Below are 15,690 nucleotides of genomic sequence, written 5' to 3'. Positions count from 1 at the left end.
AAGAAAACAAAAAGTACCTTAGATTTATATTTAGGCATGTTACAGATATTAAAGTGAAAGAAACATGATTATAACTACCGATTAAAAAAACCATGCAAGACTGTGGACTCTGAGGAACAATCTGGGGGGTTTGAAGTGGCGGGGGCGTGGGAGGTCGGGGTGCCGGGTGGTGGGTATTATGGAGGGCACGGCTTACATGGAGCACTGGGTGTGGTGAAAGAATAATGAATACTGTTTTTCTGAAAATAAATAAATTGGAAAAAAAAAAAAGAAAAAAAAAAAAACCATGCAATGAGGCACAGTGATAGTGAGTCTCTGTACTGTACTTTCACTTTTAATATGCTTGCATTGCATGACTCACTGGAAACACCTATGAAGAATCTCACAGTGAAAAAGAACTTCAGAAATCATCTCTTTCAAACCCTCTGCTTACAAAAAAATGAAAATATGAGAACTGTTTTCATGACATTAAGACATTCAGGCACATACCAGGGAAAGGGGCATAGGTATCCAGCTGCTTAACACCTTCTTCCAGTAAACTAAGGGCAAGCTCCAACATTGGTGACTCATTCAGAAGATGATACATGAGACTAAATCCTGGTGGCTTGTAGGCTATGATTTCTTCTCCTAAATAGAACACAACACAATCCAAAAGACGAACAGTTAGTATTTTTTTTTTTTTAAAGATTTTATTTATTTGACAGAGAGAAATCACAAGTAGACGGAGAGGCAGGCAGAGAGAGAGAGAGGGAAGCAGGCTCCCTGCTGAGCAGAGAGCCCAATGCGGGACTCGATCCCAGGACCCTGAGATCATGACCTGAGCCGAAGGCAGCGGCTTAACCCACTGAGCCACCCAGGCGCCCCAACAGTTAGTATTTTTGTCAGACCCTTGATTTATATGAAATGTATGAAACTTATAAATTAAATGGCATCTAAACGGGCAAGGTTCAATATAGAGACAAGGACACAAACTATATACAGCTATAATTCCCAAAAGGGCTGTTTTGCTCAGAGCAGTTAGTTACCTATAACATGTTAACTATCCAAGAATCTGTAAGGCAGTGTTGTCTTTCATTCAGCAAAATTTTACTTTATTTTCTCTTTCTCAGAACAATGAAAATAACTAAAATAATGTAACAAAAAAGATTACATTCTAACTTAATTCACAAACTTAGAAATAATTTGTATCTTATAATTTATAAATTACAAATAGCTTTACAAATAGCTGACAGCTTATTGGAAAGTGACAGAACTAAATTACCTTGTAATTCCACAAACTGGTCTACAAAATCTTCCAGTTGAGGCTCATAATCTCTGAGCAATTTATAAAACACCTCCAAAACAACCTCAGCAACTTCCCACTACAGAAAGAAATAAACGTGACAGTAACAATAAAACAGTCCAAGGTGATAGCCTTGCTAGGCTTTCCATTCCTCCTACTTTTTTCCAGAACATGAAAAAGTCCCTTCTCTGAAATGTCAAATACTTCCTATTTTCTCTAAAAATCCCAGCTGTAAAGGTTCTGAGACATCATCTAATCACCCTTATTTCACAGAGGAAACAAATGAAGCTCAGAGCATGAGTAACTTCCCCAAAACCATAAAACTTGGTAGCAAAGGTACTGGCAATACAAGGTCTGGACTTCTATTCCCAGACCAGTATTCTACCTTATGGCCCTAGCCAAAAAAGTGAAGAGGACTCAGTCACTGCTGGGCTTGCCCCCTAATGACCCCATTAACACGTTTCTGTTAAAAAATGTTTTTTAAAGCCGTGTAACAAGGAAAAATATTTATGCCAAAGGAAAAATATACACAACAGTATAGACAGTAAAATTAAAACTTTATTTTAAAAAAATCATGGAGAATTTATGAAGGCGGAGTTTGCTAAATACAGATAGGGTGTTTTTTTAAATTACCATTTTAAAACCATTTCCACTGCATATAATTTTATCAAGACAGAGTTTGGGAATTGGGACTATACAGTGATTTTTTAAAATTATTATTTTAAAATTATCCACTTAGCTATATTTTCCAAAAATTTCAAGATCATTTATTTAAATAAAAAAGGCTTATCACCACATAATAATGGATTTTAGGATTGAGAAATACACAAACACTGTCTCTAATTATGTTATTTAGATTGAGATCTAAAGCTGTTTTTATGAGAAGCTAGTGTTCTAAAATAAAAGAAGTTCAACCTGAAGAAGACTTTCAAATGCAAAAAATTCACGAAGTTGAGGAACAAAAGTCTGAGGGTTAAGTATGCTGGGCCGGAAACACAATCAATGGTAGCTTGGGAAAATTGTAGGACTGGAAATGTCCATACGCGTGAATGAAAAACAGTAACCTGGAAAGAATGTGGCTGACTGAAGCTCTAAACACTTAGGGTCATAATGACCTTTTTAAGAAAAGGCAAATAAGCTACCTAAGACAAGTGCAAAAATGTATCAGAACATCTTGTCAAAGAGACAGCCATTCTTAGCATCCATTATTTGGTCGCTGAGATAATTTGAGGACTTAAATGTAAACCCCTCTCAGTGTTTATTTTTACTATGTGAGAAGGAAAAATTATAAAGCAACTGACAAAAAATGAATTTCCGGTACTTGAGACTAAATACTAGAAATAAACTGTCCAGTGAAAGGGGAATGAATACATGAATCATGCTAAAAACAAGTAAGGTCGTGCAGTCATTAGACTATTTTCAAAGAATCTTTGACGGCATGAAGAAGTGCTCAGATACCGTATTTAGTGGCCAAAAAGTTTAGGCAAACTAAACTAATTATTTCAATTAAAATATATATGTATAGGAAAAAGATTAAGTTATCTTCCTTTGGTAACAGGATTACGGACAATATTACTTCTTATATTGTTCTCTATTTTCCTAATTGTCCCAAATTAGCATAAAAATTTTATAATCCTCATACAATAACAAATAAACCCAACAGGTTAAAAAACAGAAAATTATACAAATAAAGCGGAAATGTCCCTACAAGATATATCCAAGGGTATTCTGTGAGGCAATAAACAGTATTTATAGACTAAGTGAATTACATCAGAACCTGGAAGGGTCTCTTACATAGCTTAGAGGTTATAAGCTTGAATCTGGAATCATAGTCCTAGGTTCAAATCCTGGTCCTGGACCTTAAGCAAGTTCCTTAACCTTGCTAAGCCTCCATCTGTAAAATGGGAATATTAATAGTACCTGCCTCAGGGTAATATTGGAATTAAATAAGATGATATATATATATATACGTTCAGTTCTGAGTGTGTTGCAACCAGAGCAAATATGTATGTTAACGTCAATGCTCCCTGAGCCTCCATCCATCACAAACATACCTGACAGATCATAATACGCCTTCCCACTAAGCCAAGACTTCACAACCCAAAAGCACTACTAAATCTATAGAAATTGGTGTGCAAGTTAGGGTTAACTTATTTTAATTCCTAAACAAAATCATCCCAAAAAAGGACAATGAGTTTCCAACTGACAACGGTATGACATTTTTGGTTCAATTTTGGTCCAAATTTGTTCAGTGAAGGATCTGAATGACTACGAATTCATATCAACTAAACTACTGATCACTAAAAAGTCAGTGCTTTGGTTTTAATGCCCAGATTTGGGTTTTTTTTTTTTTAAATGCATATAAACTAATCAAATCATGAATGACACAGTATTAAAGACTATGAATTTTACTGACTGGCAAAAGCTAATATGAATCTATAGCACCTTATACCTTTCATAAAAGAAAAAGCAGCAATAAATGAGTAAGGACAAAAAACATTTTCTCTGAACATTACCTTTTCAGCAGCTCTCCGGTAAGCTCTTGTACGGAATCGGAGAAACACAGAATCTCTAAGAAACTGCAAATAAGGGTCAAAGCCAGGGGGCCGCAGGCCAGCACCCAAATTAGAAGGAAATGAGCTCTCCACCAGGGTACTAATAAGCTGGCAAAAAGCCCGAGTCAATGGGTATTCTTCACACCGGGATTCTATTTCATTTAGTTCAACCTACCAATGAAAAATAAAGACATTTAGTAATATAAAACAATCAGCTATAAAGTACAAAACATTTGCAGACATTGACCCATTAATATTGAGCTTATCATCATCACAGCAAAAGAAACCTAATGCATATCACCATTTTTCACTTAGAGGAAAAGACACAAAGTAGTATATAAATCTAGATCAATCAGATGGAAGAATTTTAAATTCCCACATACTGTTCCCAACTGCGAATTAAAAATAGAAATCTTACATGTTTCCTTATGAAAAAGAGAGGGCGAGTGTAGACAGAGAGAAGACAAAAAACTAAAACAAGTAAATTCTCATTTCAGGTTGACTCAAGTAACCTAATTAAATTGAATTTAAAGCAAACTTTCAGCTTGGATGGCTGCCATGTAACATCCTTTCCCAACTCTGAAATCTGAAGTATTTTGGTTCCTCTCAGGAAAAATTTTATCTCCATTTCAACATGGACCAGACAACATTTCAAATGAAAATATATTAAATTTGAAAATTATAGGACCCTAACAGGATAGGAACAATTTTGTTAATTTTCATCATGTGACTGTATGAATAGAGAACATTTAAACAAAAAGGAAAACTTTACCTCAATACCAATAGCTTGCCTCTGGCTTGGAACCCTCACGGTCTGCAGAATCTTAAAATAGTAAGAAATAGATGTTAGGAACACTCCCCCCACTCCTCAATGAAAAATAGTGGCTCTGCAATATAATAGTCCTATTCCTCCCAAACCACATGTGTATATCTTTTTTTTTTTTTTAAGATTTTATTTTATTTATTTGAGAGAGAGAGAGACAGTGAGAGAGAGCATGAGCGAGGAGAAGGTCAGAGGGAGAAGCAGACTCCCCATGGAGCTGGGAGCCTGATGTGGGACTCGATCCCGGGACTCCAGGATCACGCCCTGAGCCGGAGGCAGTCGTTTAACCAACTGCGCCACCCAGGCGTCCCAACCACATGTGTATATCTTATGCTGATCAGAAAGCACAACTGAAAAGTCTCTGATGGCACTTTCATTAGCAATCATGTGAGATTCAGGTAGAACCTCTGATTATCTGGGCTTCAGAAAACTGGTAGTTTCTAAGAGCACACAAGAAGTGTGACAGAAAATTTCCTCTGAGATATTCTAGGAATCATCTTGGGATTTATGGGACAAAATCTCACCAATGCTCAAGACCAGCCCTACAATTAGAACCAGAAAACTAATAATTAAATTTGTTAAGAACAGGTTTGAAAAGGTTTCTTGTGTGGGCAAAAGCTCTGAGTTAAGATGTTCTGACCTGACCTTGCTAGGGACATAAGCAATAAATGGTATAATTAATTTCACTTAATTTTATGTTACTTACCGCTCTTACAAGCTGAAAATATACTATCAGGTAGGATCCTTTAAAAACAAGTCTTGCTCTAAGGGTATCTAAAATATCTAAACCTAATCATATTTCATTTTCGGTATAAAGCAGCACTAAGCACTTAGAACACTAAGTATGATATATTTGCAAATGAAAAAAAATGAAGTATTAATATTAAATCCAAAGTGATTCAGCCTCTCAGCACACACCAGCTCCCTTCATTTTGCTCTTATAAAGTAGCATTACATCTTCAGGACACACGTTAGAAAATAACTAGAATATTTCACTCCTTCAAAATAGTGTTAGAATCACAGACACCTGTATGTTTTATTGTTTTTTGGACAAACACATATTCCACCTAACTATTTTCACAGAGGTACTTCTGTAAAACACATCCTTACTCTCCTTTTTAATCTTAGTGTGTGTGTGTGTGTGTGTGTATATATAAAGTAACTATATCTTCACAAAACAATTCCAATAGCCCTTATATCTAAAGAAATAAGTGTTAACAGAGATACTTCGTTCTTCTGGTATGGTATAGGAGGACAGGGAAGGAAGCAACAGAAAAGAAAAACAGGTATTCCCCACATTTAATGAGTACAAATAATATCTGAAGGCTTTTATCAGCCTGGTCTTAAAGACAGAGTTGAGGAATTCTGTCCATTTATTAATATCTCACAGATACTGGAAAACAAAGTCTTACGAGAAGAACCCATCTCCAGTAACCTAGTGAAGCTGTCAGCTGATAGAAGAGAAAAACCTAAGCCTGTTAATTTCTGAGGCTATGCTCGTTACTCAAACCATAACTAACTGGGGAAGCTGCAAATTGGATGCCCCTGCTTCTACCATATTATCAAGCCTCACTTTCCAAACTATTAAATCAGAGAGCTGATAATACTACCTGAGTGTATTCCAATGACTGCCAGAGGGAAGCAGCAATTTCAGGGGATTTTCCAAAAGCTGCAAGGGTCTTCAGCAGCTCTGCTTTGAGAACAGGGGGAATACTGCATTGCAGAAGCCCCAGAATCACCACAACCGGGGTCCACTGAGGATGTTCACAGAGTGCCAGACGAGCATTTTCACTCTGGGGATCAAACACAAAAGATGAGAGAGACTTTCCCATCTTCAAAACCTAAGAAAAATGACCAGGAATCATCTAAATTGCTAGCACTTATACTGAGTATTCATAGGCTTAATACAAACTAAAACAAAGATGAGCCTATGGCTGATGCTTGAGGGATCAAATCAGATTACAGCTCAGTCAGTGTAAAGAAGGGACAAGAAGCAGCATTTTAGAATTACTTTCAGAGCTCTAAGTTTGGAAAATAATCCATATGAGGGTCACATAAATCTTACCTAAGCACTTTCAATCTTTTCTTAAACAATGTAGACTGTTTTTTACTATAATATATGAATGAATACATTTTAGTTTCTTGAGAAAAAAAAATGAAGATATATAGGGTAAAATATACCACTTTCCTTTTTGAGTAGGCTCTACACACAGCATAGAGCCCAATGCAGGGCCTGAACTCACAACCCTGAGATAAAAGTTGGATGCTTAGCTGATGCTAAGGCACGCCAATACCATTCCATTTTAATTCAACAAGTAATAACTACTAACTTTATGGGGGTTTTTTGTTTTGTTTAATATTTTATTTATTTGACACAGAGAGAGGGAACGTGCACAAGTAGAGGGAGCAGCAAAAGGAGAAACAGGCTCACCGCTGACCAGGAACCCCTATGTGGGGCTCAATCCCAAGACCACGGGATCATGAACTGTGCAGAAGGCCGACGTTTAACCGACTGAGTCACCTAAGCACCCCCTAACTTTATGTTTTAATGTTTAATAACAAGCATTACTAGAAAAGCCAAAAACTTAGAAGACACTATTCCTGTCCTCAAGACAGAATGTCTCACTAAGCAATTTTGTTCTAGGAAATAACAGAACAAGTAGAAGAGGTTTCTGAGTAGAAAGATTATGTAATGAAGTTTGTGTTTTGTTTTGTCTTGTTTTGTTTAAAGATTTTATTTATTTATTTGACACACAGAGATCACAAGTAGGCAGAGAGGCAGACAGAGAGAGAGGGGGCAAAGCGGGCTCCCTGCTGAGCAGAGAGCATGATGCGGGGCTCAATCCCAGGATCCTGAGATCATGACCTGAGCTGAAGGCAGAGGCTTAACCCACTGAGTCACCCAGGCGCCCGTGAAGCTTGTGTTTTCTTATAAAGACTAATTTGATAGTGGTGGGTAAGATGGTTTGGTGTAAGGAAAGACTAAAAGAATAATTCAGTAAATAACTTCTCTTAGGCTTTTCTTTCTTTCTTTCTTTCTTTCTTTCTTTTTCTTTCTTAGGAAAAAATATTTCTTTTTAGCTAAAAATATTCTTGGGGTTCCTGGATGTCTCAGTCGGTTAAGAATCCAACTCTTGATTTCAGCTCAGGTCATGATCTCAGAGTCAAGAGACTGAACCCCACTTTGGGCTCTGCACTTGGCATGGAGCCTGCTTGAGTCTCTACCTTTGTCCCTCTCACATCCCCTGCACATGCTCTATAATAAAAAAATAAATTTAAAAATAAATTTCAAAATTAACAAATAGGGGCGCCTGGGTGGCTCAGTGGGTTAAAGCCTCTGCCTTCGGCTCAGGTCATGATCTCAGTGTCCTGGGATCAAGCCCCGCATCGGGTTCTCTGCTTGGCAGGGAGCCTGCTTCTCTGCCTGTCTTTCTGCCTACTTGTGATCTCTCTCTCTCTGTCAAATAAATAAATATAATCTTTAAAATACAAAAAAATTAAAAAGACAAATAAAAAAATATATTCTTTATGTATACATAACACCAACACACATGCATCCAAACCTATGCTAGGAACTTTCTAAAAGGATGTGCATCTACAACTGATTCTTATTTGCCCTTCTATCTTCTTCTAGGCATATGCTATTACTTGCCCACTAGCTGATAGCAATAAGCTGGACTACCATTACTATACCCTCTGAAGGTAAAGAAACAGAGCTTAAAAACAGAATTCCATAGATGCAGAATTCTATATGTGCAAAACTCATCACTCATAAACTTCGAGCATTTCGTGAAAATTTGGAAGTTCCTTAAAATGCCCCATGCATTAAAGTACACCCTCACATGCTGTGGATAATAATTACCCAAGTAATGATGGTGGAGGTGAGCTGTAAAAAAGCAATCAATCCATCCTGCTCCTTCTGGGTGATGCCGCGTGAAGGGAGGTGCCGGTACTGGACACTATCTGCACTCGGAAGATCCTTCCGGAGGTGCTCATGGTAAAGCATTAAGGAGTGAAAGAAATGTTCCCAGGAAACAGGACTGCCACCTGTTCCCTGAATATTTTCAACTGTAAAGAAAGACAGCACAGAATTTCGTTTCAAAAATGTCTAAGCATCTGCTTGGAAATGGAGGGAGAAAATAAATTTAAAGCAATAAACTTTGTCTTTGTCCTAGTTGAGTGTGTTGTCTTGTCCAGATTAAGTAGTGTGTTGAAAAACGGTTAGAATTCCTCTACAAACTAAAACTCTGGATTAATTTTTCCTCGGCTAAGAATGGGTGGTGCCCATCTAAGTGCAAAGGTAAATTACTTTTGATTTCAGTTATCTACTTTATATCCATAAGAGTTCTCTATGTTGTGCTATAATTAGGTAAGGAGTAGCCAGAACAATGGCCTTGGAGCTGGGCAGATCTCAGTTCCAATCCTGCTCCTCCTCGCGACCTTGGGTAAGTTACTTCTCTAAACCTCAGTTTCCTCCCATGTAAAAATGAAAGTAATAATATCTACCTAACTAAACAGATGCTTAATAACTATTTCTTTCTCTTCTCTTTTGCAGTGTTGCAATTTAACCAGACTCAAGTCTGAAAATTAAATGCGGAAATTGGGAGGATTGACGGAGAAACTGTAAGTACAGAAATTTAGAAAACAAGTACTTACAAACATGAATTGAGAAAATCAAACTCATGTGGCAAAGGAATATATTTTGTTTTGAGTACCAGATGTGTTCTTCAAAGTTTTTATGTATCAATTCTGATTTCTTGAACCGAATTTTATTTTACATATATATTTATATGTGTGTATATATATATATATATATATATTTTTTTTTTTTTTTAAAGATTTTATTTATTGGGGCACCTGGGTGTCTCAGTGGGTTAAAGCCTTGCCTTCAGCTTGGGTCATGATCCCAGGGTTCTGGGATCAAGCCTTACATAGGGCTCTCTGCTCAGCAGGGAGCCTGCTTCCCCCTCTCTCTCTGCCTGTCTCTCTGCCTACTTGTGGTCTCTGTCTGTCAAATAAATAATTAAAATCTTTAAAAAAAAAGATTTTATTTATTTATGACAGAAAGAGATAGCGAGAGAGGAAACACAAGCATGGGGGAGCTGGAAAGGGAGAAGCAGACTCCCCGCTGAGCAGGGAGCCCAATACGGGATTTGATCCCAGGATGCTGGGATCATGACATGAGCTGAGGGCAGCCACCTAACGACTGAGCCACCCAGGCGCCCCTGAATTATATTTTATAAAGCAAATAGTAGAGCTGCCCAATCTGTGAGACCATCACTAATGCATGAAGCTACCACCGCACTTCTTTCCCATTATTATAAAAATAATTTATACACTTGGTAGAACCAAGAATATAACCAATATTCTTTAATAGGCAGGGGGATAATGAACTCAAGAATGTCACAACAAACTTAGACAATATCCAGATTTTTCTCACCATGACTACTACCATTGACTTTAAGCAGGCTGAAACAGTAGTGGGCACACTGGGGCCCATTGGCCAATCCCTGGAGCATTTTCAAATAAGGAATGTAAATCGTTGGAGGCAATAGGTCACCCATTTGCCTAACAAACTTTGACAACACAACCTGAAATAGGGAAAAATCAATAGTTTACATAAAGCTTATCTTAATTTTAAGGTAGCATGGACTAGCTAATAAAGACTACATATGAACTAAAACTAAGTGCTCTGATTTAATAATCTGGTATTCTACTTATGAAACATTATTTTTCAAGATCATTAGCAATTTAATGCAATTATAGAATACTTTTGTGAACATGAAGTACCATGTTTTTAAATCATCTCAGTGTCACAGAATTAAGACTACTTATACTTTTCTCTTTTTTTTTAATCAACATATAATGTATTATTTGTCCCAGGGGTACAGGTCTGTGATGCATCAGTCTTATACAATTCACAACACTCACTAGCACCTACCCTCCCCAATGTCCATCACCCAAACACCCCATCCATCCCAGCCCCCGCCCCTCCAGCAACCCTGTGTTTGTTTCCTGAGGTTACAAGTCTCTTATAGTTTGCCCCCCTCTCTGGTTTCGTCTTGTTTCATTTTTCCCTCCCTTCTCCTATGATCTTGTCTTGTTTCTCAAATTCCTCCTATCAGTGAGAATACGGTAATTGTCTTTCTGATAGACTTTTTCGCTTAGCCTAATACCCTCTAGTTCCATCCACATTGTTGCAAATGGCAAGATTTGGGGTTTTTTGATGGCTGCATAATATTCCATTGTGTGTGTGTATATATACCACATCTGCTTTATACATTCATCTGCTGATGGACATTTAGGTTCTTTCCATAGTTTGGTTACTGTGGACAAGACTACTTACATTTTAAACAGTAAAGCAATGGAAGAAATTGACTCCTCTAAAATTAACCAGCAAAGTCAGACAGCAAAGTCAGATATACTTGGAAAGCAAGGTTCCTGAATCCCAGTCAAATTTAGTAGGAAGACCTAGGAACCTGAAAGAATTTTGGATGCTAACCTAAACATACTGTTTTGTCTTCAGCCAATGCCACATTCCTACATTCCTGTTCTGTAAATCTACTTCTTACTTTTTTCTTTTATCTTGCTTACTCCTTAAATCTAATAACAAACAAAAATACTATTCAGACATTGAGGCTCATTGGCTGGAATTCAGAACTGAAAATGTTACAGATCTCTGGAAATCACTGTAAAATCTATTAGGTACAAGTCATTTTCTAATTAGCTAGAAAAATACCCTTATTTTTACGAGATACTATTTACCCAGGAAAATGGGAAATGCCATGCTGTCTATAACTTTAATGTACTTCAGCAAAATCAAAGTAGTAAAAATAGTGGTAGTAGATGAAGCAAACAGGGCAAATGTTAATAGCTATTAAAATGCTGGGTGTTCATTATAATTATTCTCTCTTCCATATGTTTGAAATATTTCATAATATATTTTTTAATCTTCAAAAAAATTTAATAAGCCCTTCTCTAAAACATTTTTATAAATGGGGAGAAAAACAATAAATGTAAGAAATGCAGTAAAAAAAAAAAGGTACCTGATCCCAGACTCTAGCATAACTGAAAATTATTCAACATGAAAGCTTCTAGAAGAGCAAATCCCAAAATGATGTAGATACTACAATCCATCTTATTTGCTATTTGCTACTGCCTATCAATCATACTTAACATAGAATAGAAAATGGATTTTTTCCATATCATCTATTGATATGGATGGATCAATATGATATTGATCATAAGCATTTTGTCATCAATTCTAACTTCTAAGCCTTTCCTTCTATTACTTATACCTCTCCTATCTTGCCTAACTTGTTAATAATGGTGTATTGAGGGCACCCGGTTGGCTCAGTCTGTGGAGCATGAGACTCTTGATCTCAGGGTTGTCAGTTCGAGCCCCACACTGAGTATAGAGTTTACTTAAAAATAAAATCTTAAAAAATAAAAATAAAAAAAGGAATGATGTATACTGGTTATTGTCATGCCTGCTGAGGAAAGACTAATATTAATACCAAGAGAAGTCAAATAAGTGACACATGGAAAGACTATAGACACCTGTCTACAACTGGACACATACCTAGTATGTTACAAAAGGCTAACTACATAAATGATCAGAACTTAGAGTTTCAAATTTCCTTAAGAAACAGTGTACATTTTTAAGTTACACAAGTGGTCACTTGTGTTAATGGCAATAACATCAGGAAATAACATTTGCTCATGGTTCAACACTCCCAATTATCATACCAAGGCAGAAAAGTAAGAAAACTAAGAGCTCACCTGGCGTTGAGGGGGTCGCTGATGAGCTACTCCAAGGTAAGAACCCATGATCGTGGAAGTCTGAAGAGGCTCTGAGGGACACCAATATTCGAGAGCAAGCTCCAAATTAAAAGGATTCTTTTTATATAGCTCACCAATCTGCAAAATGTAAGCAAAACTGCCTTTAATTCAACAATTACTTTTAAATGAAAATTTACATTTTTATGGAATTCACTTGTATATTTAAGACATTAAAACCAAAACTTTTGGGCGCCTGGGTGGCTCAGTGGGTTGGGCCGCTGCCTTCGGCTCGGGTCATGATCTCAGGGTCCTGGGATCGAGTCCCGCATTGGGCTCTCTGCTCAGCAGGGAGCCTGCTTCCTCCTCTCTCTCTCTGCCTCTCTGCCTACTTGTGATCTCTCTCTGTCAAATAAATAAATAAAATCTTAAAAAAAAAAAAAACAACAAAAAAAAAAACAAAACCAAAACTTTTACTTTTTGTATATTTAAGACATTAAAACTGAAACTTTCCACAGTTATGGAGTAAATAATGGAAGGAGGGAGAGATGACCGTTCATCCAGTGTAATGGCTTACCAAGAGCATTAAGTGTTCCAGATCTCTTCTAAGTGAAATGGGAGGTTCATTACCCATCTGCATACTCATATGAATTATTCGAGCATCTTCATCTGCCCGATTCCTCAACTGTTTCACCTATTAAATACAATACAGACAGCTTAACATGGAAATTTTGTATATAGGTCAATAATACTGAAATCCAGCAACTAAGAGTGGTTACATAATAGAAAAACTGTTTAAACATCTACTCCACTTTAATGACATGAAGAAATATACCAGGAATTGTATGATACCACTATCCATAATTTATAATATCTTAAAACGTCAAAGCATTTTCCATTACAGAGAGGTCGAGTTTAAAAACTATAGTGTTGCTTGAAAGGAACATTACTGACATTTTGGGCAAGACATTTCCTCCCTGGTTTGGATCATCCTGAATACTGCAGGACAGTTTAGCATCTCTGGACTACCTACTAGCTACCAATAACCCCACCAAAGATATTATAACAAGGAAAAGTGGTGCCACTAATTTCCCAAACATTTTCTGGTGGACATTACTGCACTGGCTAAGAACCATTACCTTGTAACATTTGTGTGAACTAAATGTCAACTGATATAAGAAAATACTCCCTTTTATTTATTTATTTTTTAAGATTTTATTTATTTATTTGAGAGAGAGACAGTGAGAGAGAGCAAGAGAGGGGAGAAGGTCAGAGGGAGAAGCAGACTCCCCATGGAGCTGGGAGCCGGATGCAGGACTCGATCCCTGGACTCCGGGATCATGACCTGAGCGGAAGGCAGCTGCTTAACCAACTGAGCCACCAAGGTGCCCAATACTCCCTTTTAAAAACAAAACAAAAAGAGCTAGACAAACCCACAATTAAAGATTTCAATACTCCGGGGCACCTGGGTGGCTCAGTGGGTTAAGCCGCTGCCTTCGGCTCGGGTCATGATCCCAGGGTCCTGGGATCGAGTCCCGCGTCGGGCTCTCTGCTCAGCAAGGAGCCTGCTTCCCTCTCTCTCTCTCTGCCTGCCTCTCTGTCTACTTGTGATCTCTGTCAAATAAACAAATAAAATCTTTAAAAAAAAAAAAAGACTTCAATACTCCTCTCTCAAAACTTAATAGAACAAGTATACAAAATCTATAAGGACATGGAAGACTTAACACTATCAACCAAATTTACCTTCTGGCATTTACAGAATACTCCACAGAACAGCAGCAGAATATAGATTCCTTTCATATGTGCACAGAACCTTTCCAAGATATGTCATATTCTAAATCATAAAACAAACCTCAACCAATTTAAAATAAACTGAAATCCTATAAAGTATGTTCTCCGACCATAACAAAAATAAACTAGAAATCAGTAATACTGAGATACCTGGAAACCCCCAAATATTTAGAAATTAAACAATACTTCTAAATAACCCACTGATCAGAGAAGTCTCAAGGAAAATTACAAAACATTAAATTGAACGAAAAAGAAAACACAACGTATCAAAATCTATGTGACACAGCTAAAGCAATAAAGATAAGTGTGTAACATTAAATATTTGCATTTGAAAAAAAGTTTCAAATCAATAATCTAAGCTTCTACCTTAATAAACTGAAATGAGAAATGCAAATGAAGCCCAAAGCAAAAGAAAGAAAATAATGTAGTACAGAAATCAGTAACAGTGAAACAAAGTATAAGAAAATCAATGAGGCCAAAATCTGGTTGTTTACAAAGTTCAATAAAATTGATAAATTTCTGGGGCGCCTGGGTGGCTCAGTGGGTTAAGCCGCTGCCTTCAGCTCGGGTCATGATCTCAGGGTCCTGGGATTGAGTCCCGCATCGGGCTCTCTGCTCAGCGGGGAGCCTGCTTCCTCCTCTCTCTCTGCCTGCCTCTCTGCCTACTTGTAATCTCTCTCTGTCAAATAAATAAATAAAATCTTTAAAAAAAAAAAAAATTGATAAACTTCTAGCCAGGTTAATTAAGAAACAAAAAGAGAAGATGCAAAAAAATAAAAAGAGAGAGAGAGAGAAAGAGCAAGAAGATGCAAACTACCAAAATTAAGAATGAAAAAGGAAACATCATTACAGGTCCTACATGCACAAACAATATAATAAAGGAATATTAGCAATAACTTAATGATAATCTGAATCAATCTGAATAAAAAGGACAAATACACTGACACACACAAACCAAAGCTCATTCAAGAAGAGACAGATAACCTAATAAAATTTAAAAAATAAAAATAAATATTGCTTAAAATCTTATAATTTTAAAATTAAAATATAAATATTAAACATTTAATTTTAATTTTATTAAATTTTTATTAAATCTTATTAGGATTATATATAAATCTATATCTTATTTATTTATATAATTATACATATTTATATTATATTAGGTATATATATTTATATATATGTTTTATTCTATTTTTATATTTTATATATTCATTATATAATCAATATATAGTATATATGTTATATAATTAACATATAACACATGTAATTAAGAAAATTAAATTTTATTAAAATTTTAATTTAAAAAATATATATATTGGGGCGCCTGGGTGGCTCAGTGGGTTAAAGCCTCTGCCTTCGGCTTGGGTCGTGATCCCGGGGTCCTGGGATTGAGACCCACATCGGGCTCTCTGCTCAGCAGGAAGCCTGCTTCCTCCTCTTTCTGCCTGCCTCTCTGC

General features: G+C 36.6%; 1 protein-coding gene across 1 annotated transcript in view; it reads right to left on the bottom strand.

Moving 5' to 3' along the window:
- The window catches only part of NUP205 (nucleoporin 205), an 85,246-nt gene that overhangs the window by 49,151 nt on the left and 20,405 nt on the right, over positions 1-15,690 (bottom strand). The window contains exons 9-17 of the mRNA XM_044246638.1: positions 13,017-13,133; positions 12,443-12,580; positions 10,101-10,251; positions 8,523-8,728; positions 6,271-6,453; positions 4,610-4,660; positions 3,799-4,008; positions 1,262-1,361; positions 490-627 (exon numbers count right to left, since the gene is read on the bottom strand). Coding sequence (XP_044102573.1) covers positions 490-627; positions 1,262-1,361; positions 3,799-4,008; positions 4,610-4,660; positions 6,271-6,453; positions 8,523-8,728; positions 10,101-10,251; positions 12,443-12,580; positions 13,017-13,133 — 1,294 coding nt within the window. The remainder of the gene's footprint in view (positions 1-489; positions 628-1,261; positions 1,362-3,798; positions 4,009-4,609; positions 4,661-6,270; positions 6,454-8,522; positions 8,729-10,100; positions 10,252-12,442; positions 12,581-13,016; positions 13,134-15,690) is intronic.

The sequence above is a fragment of the Neovison vison genome, chromosome 4 (genome assembly GCF_020171115.1).
Source record: "Neovison vison isolate M4711 chromosome 4, ASM_NN_V1, whole genome shotgun sequence".
Taxonomy (NCBI): Eukaryota; Metazoa; Chordata; class Mammalia; order Carnivora; family Mustelidae; genus Neogale; species Neogale vison.
This window is presented reverse-complemented; position numbering and strand designations above follow the sequence as displayed.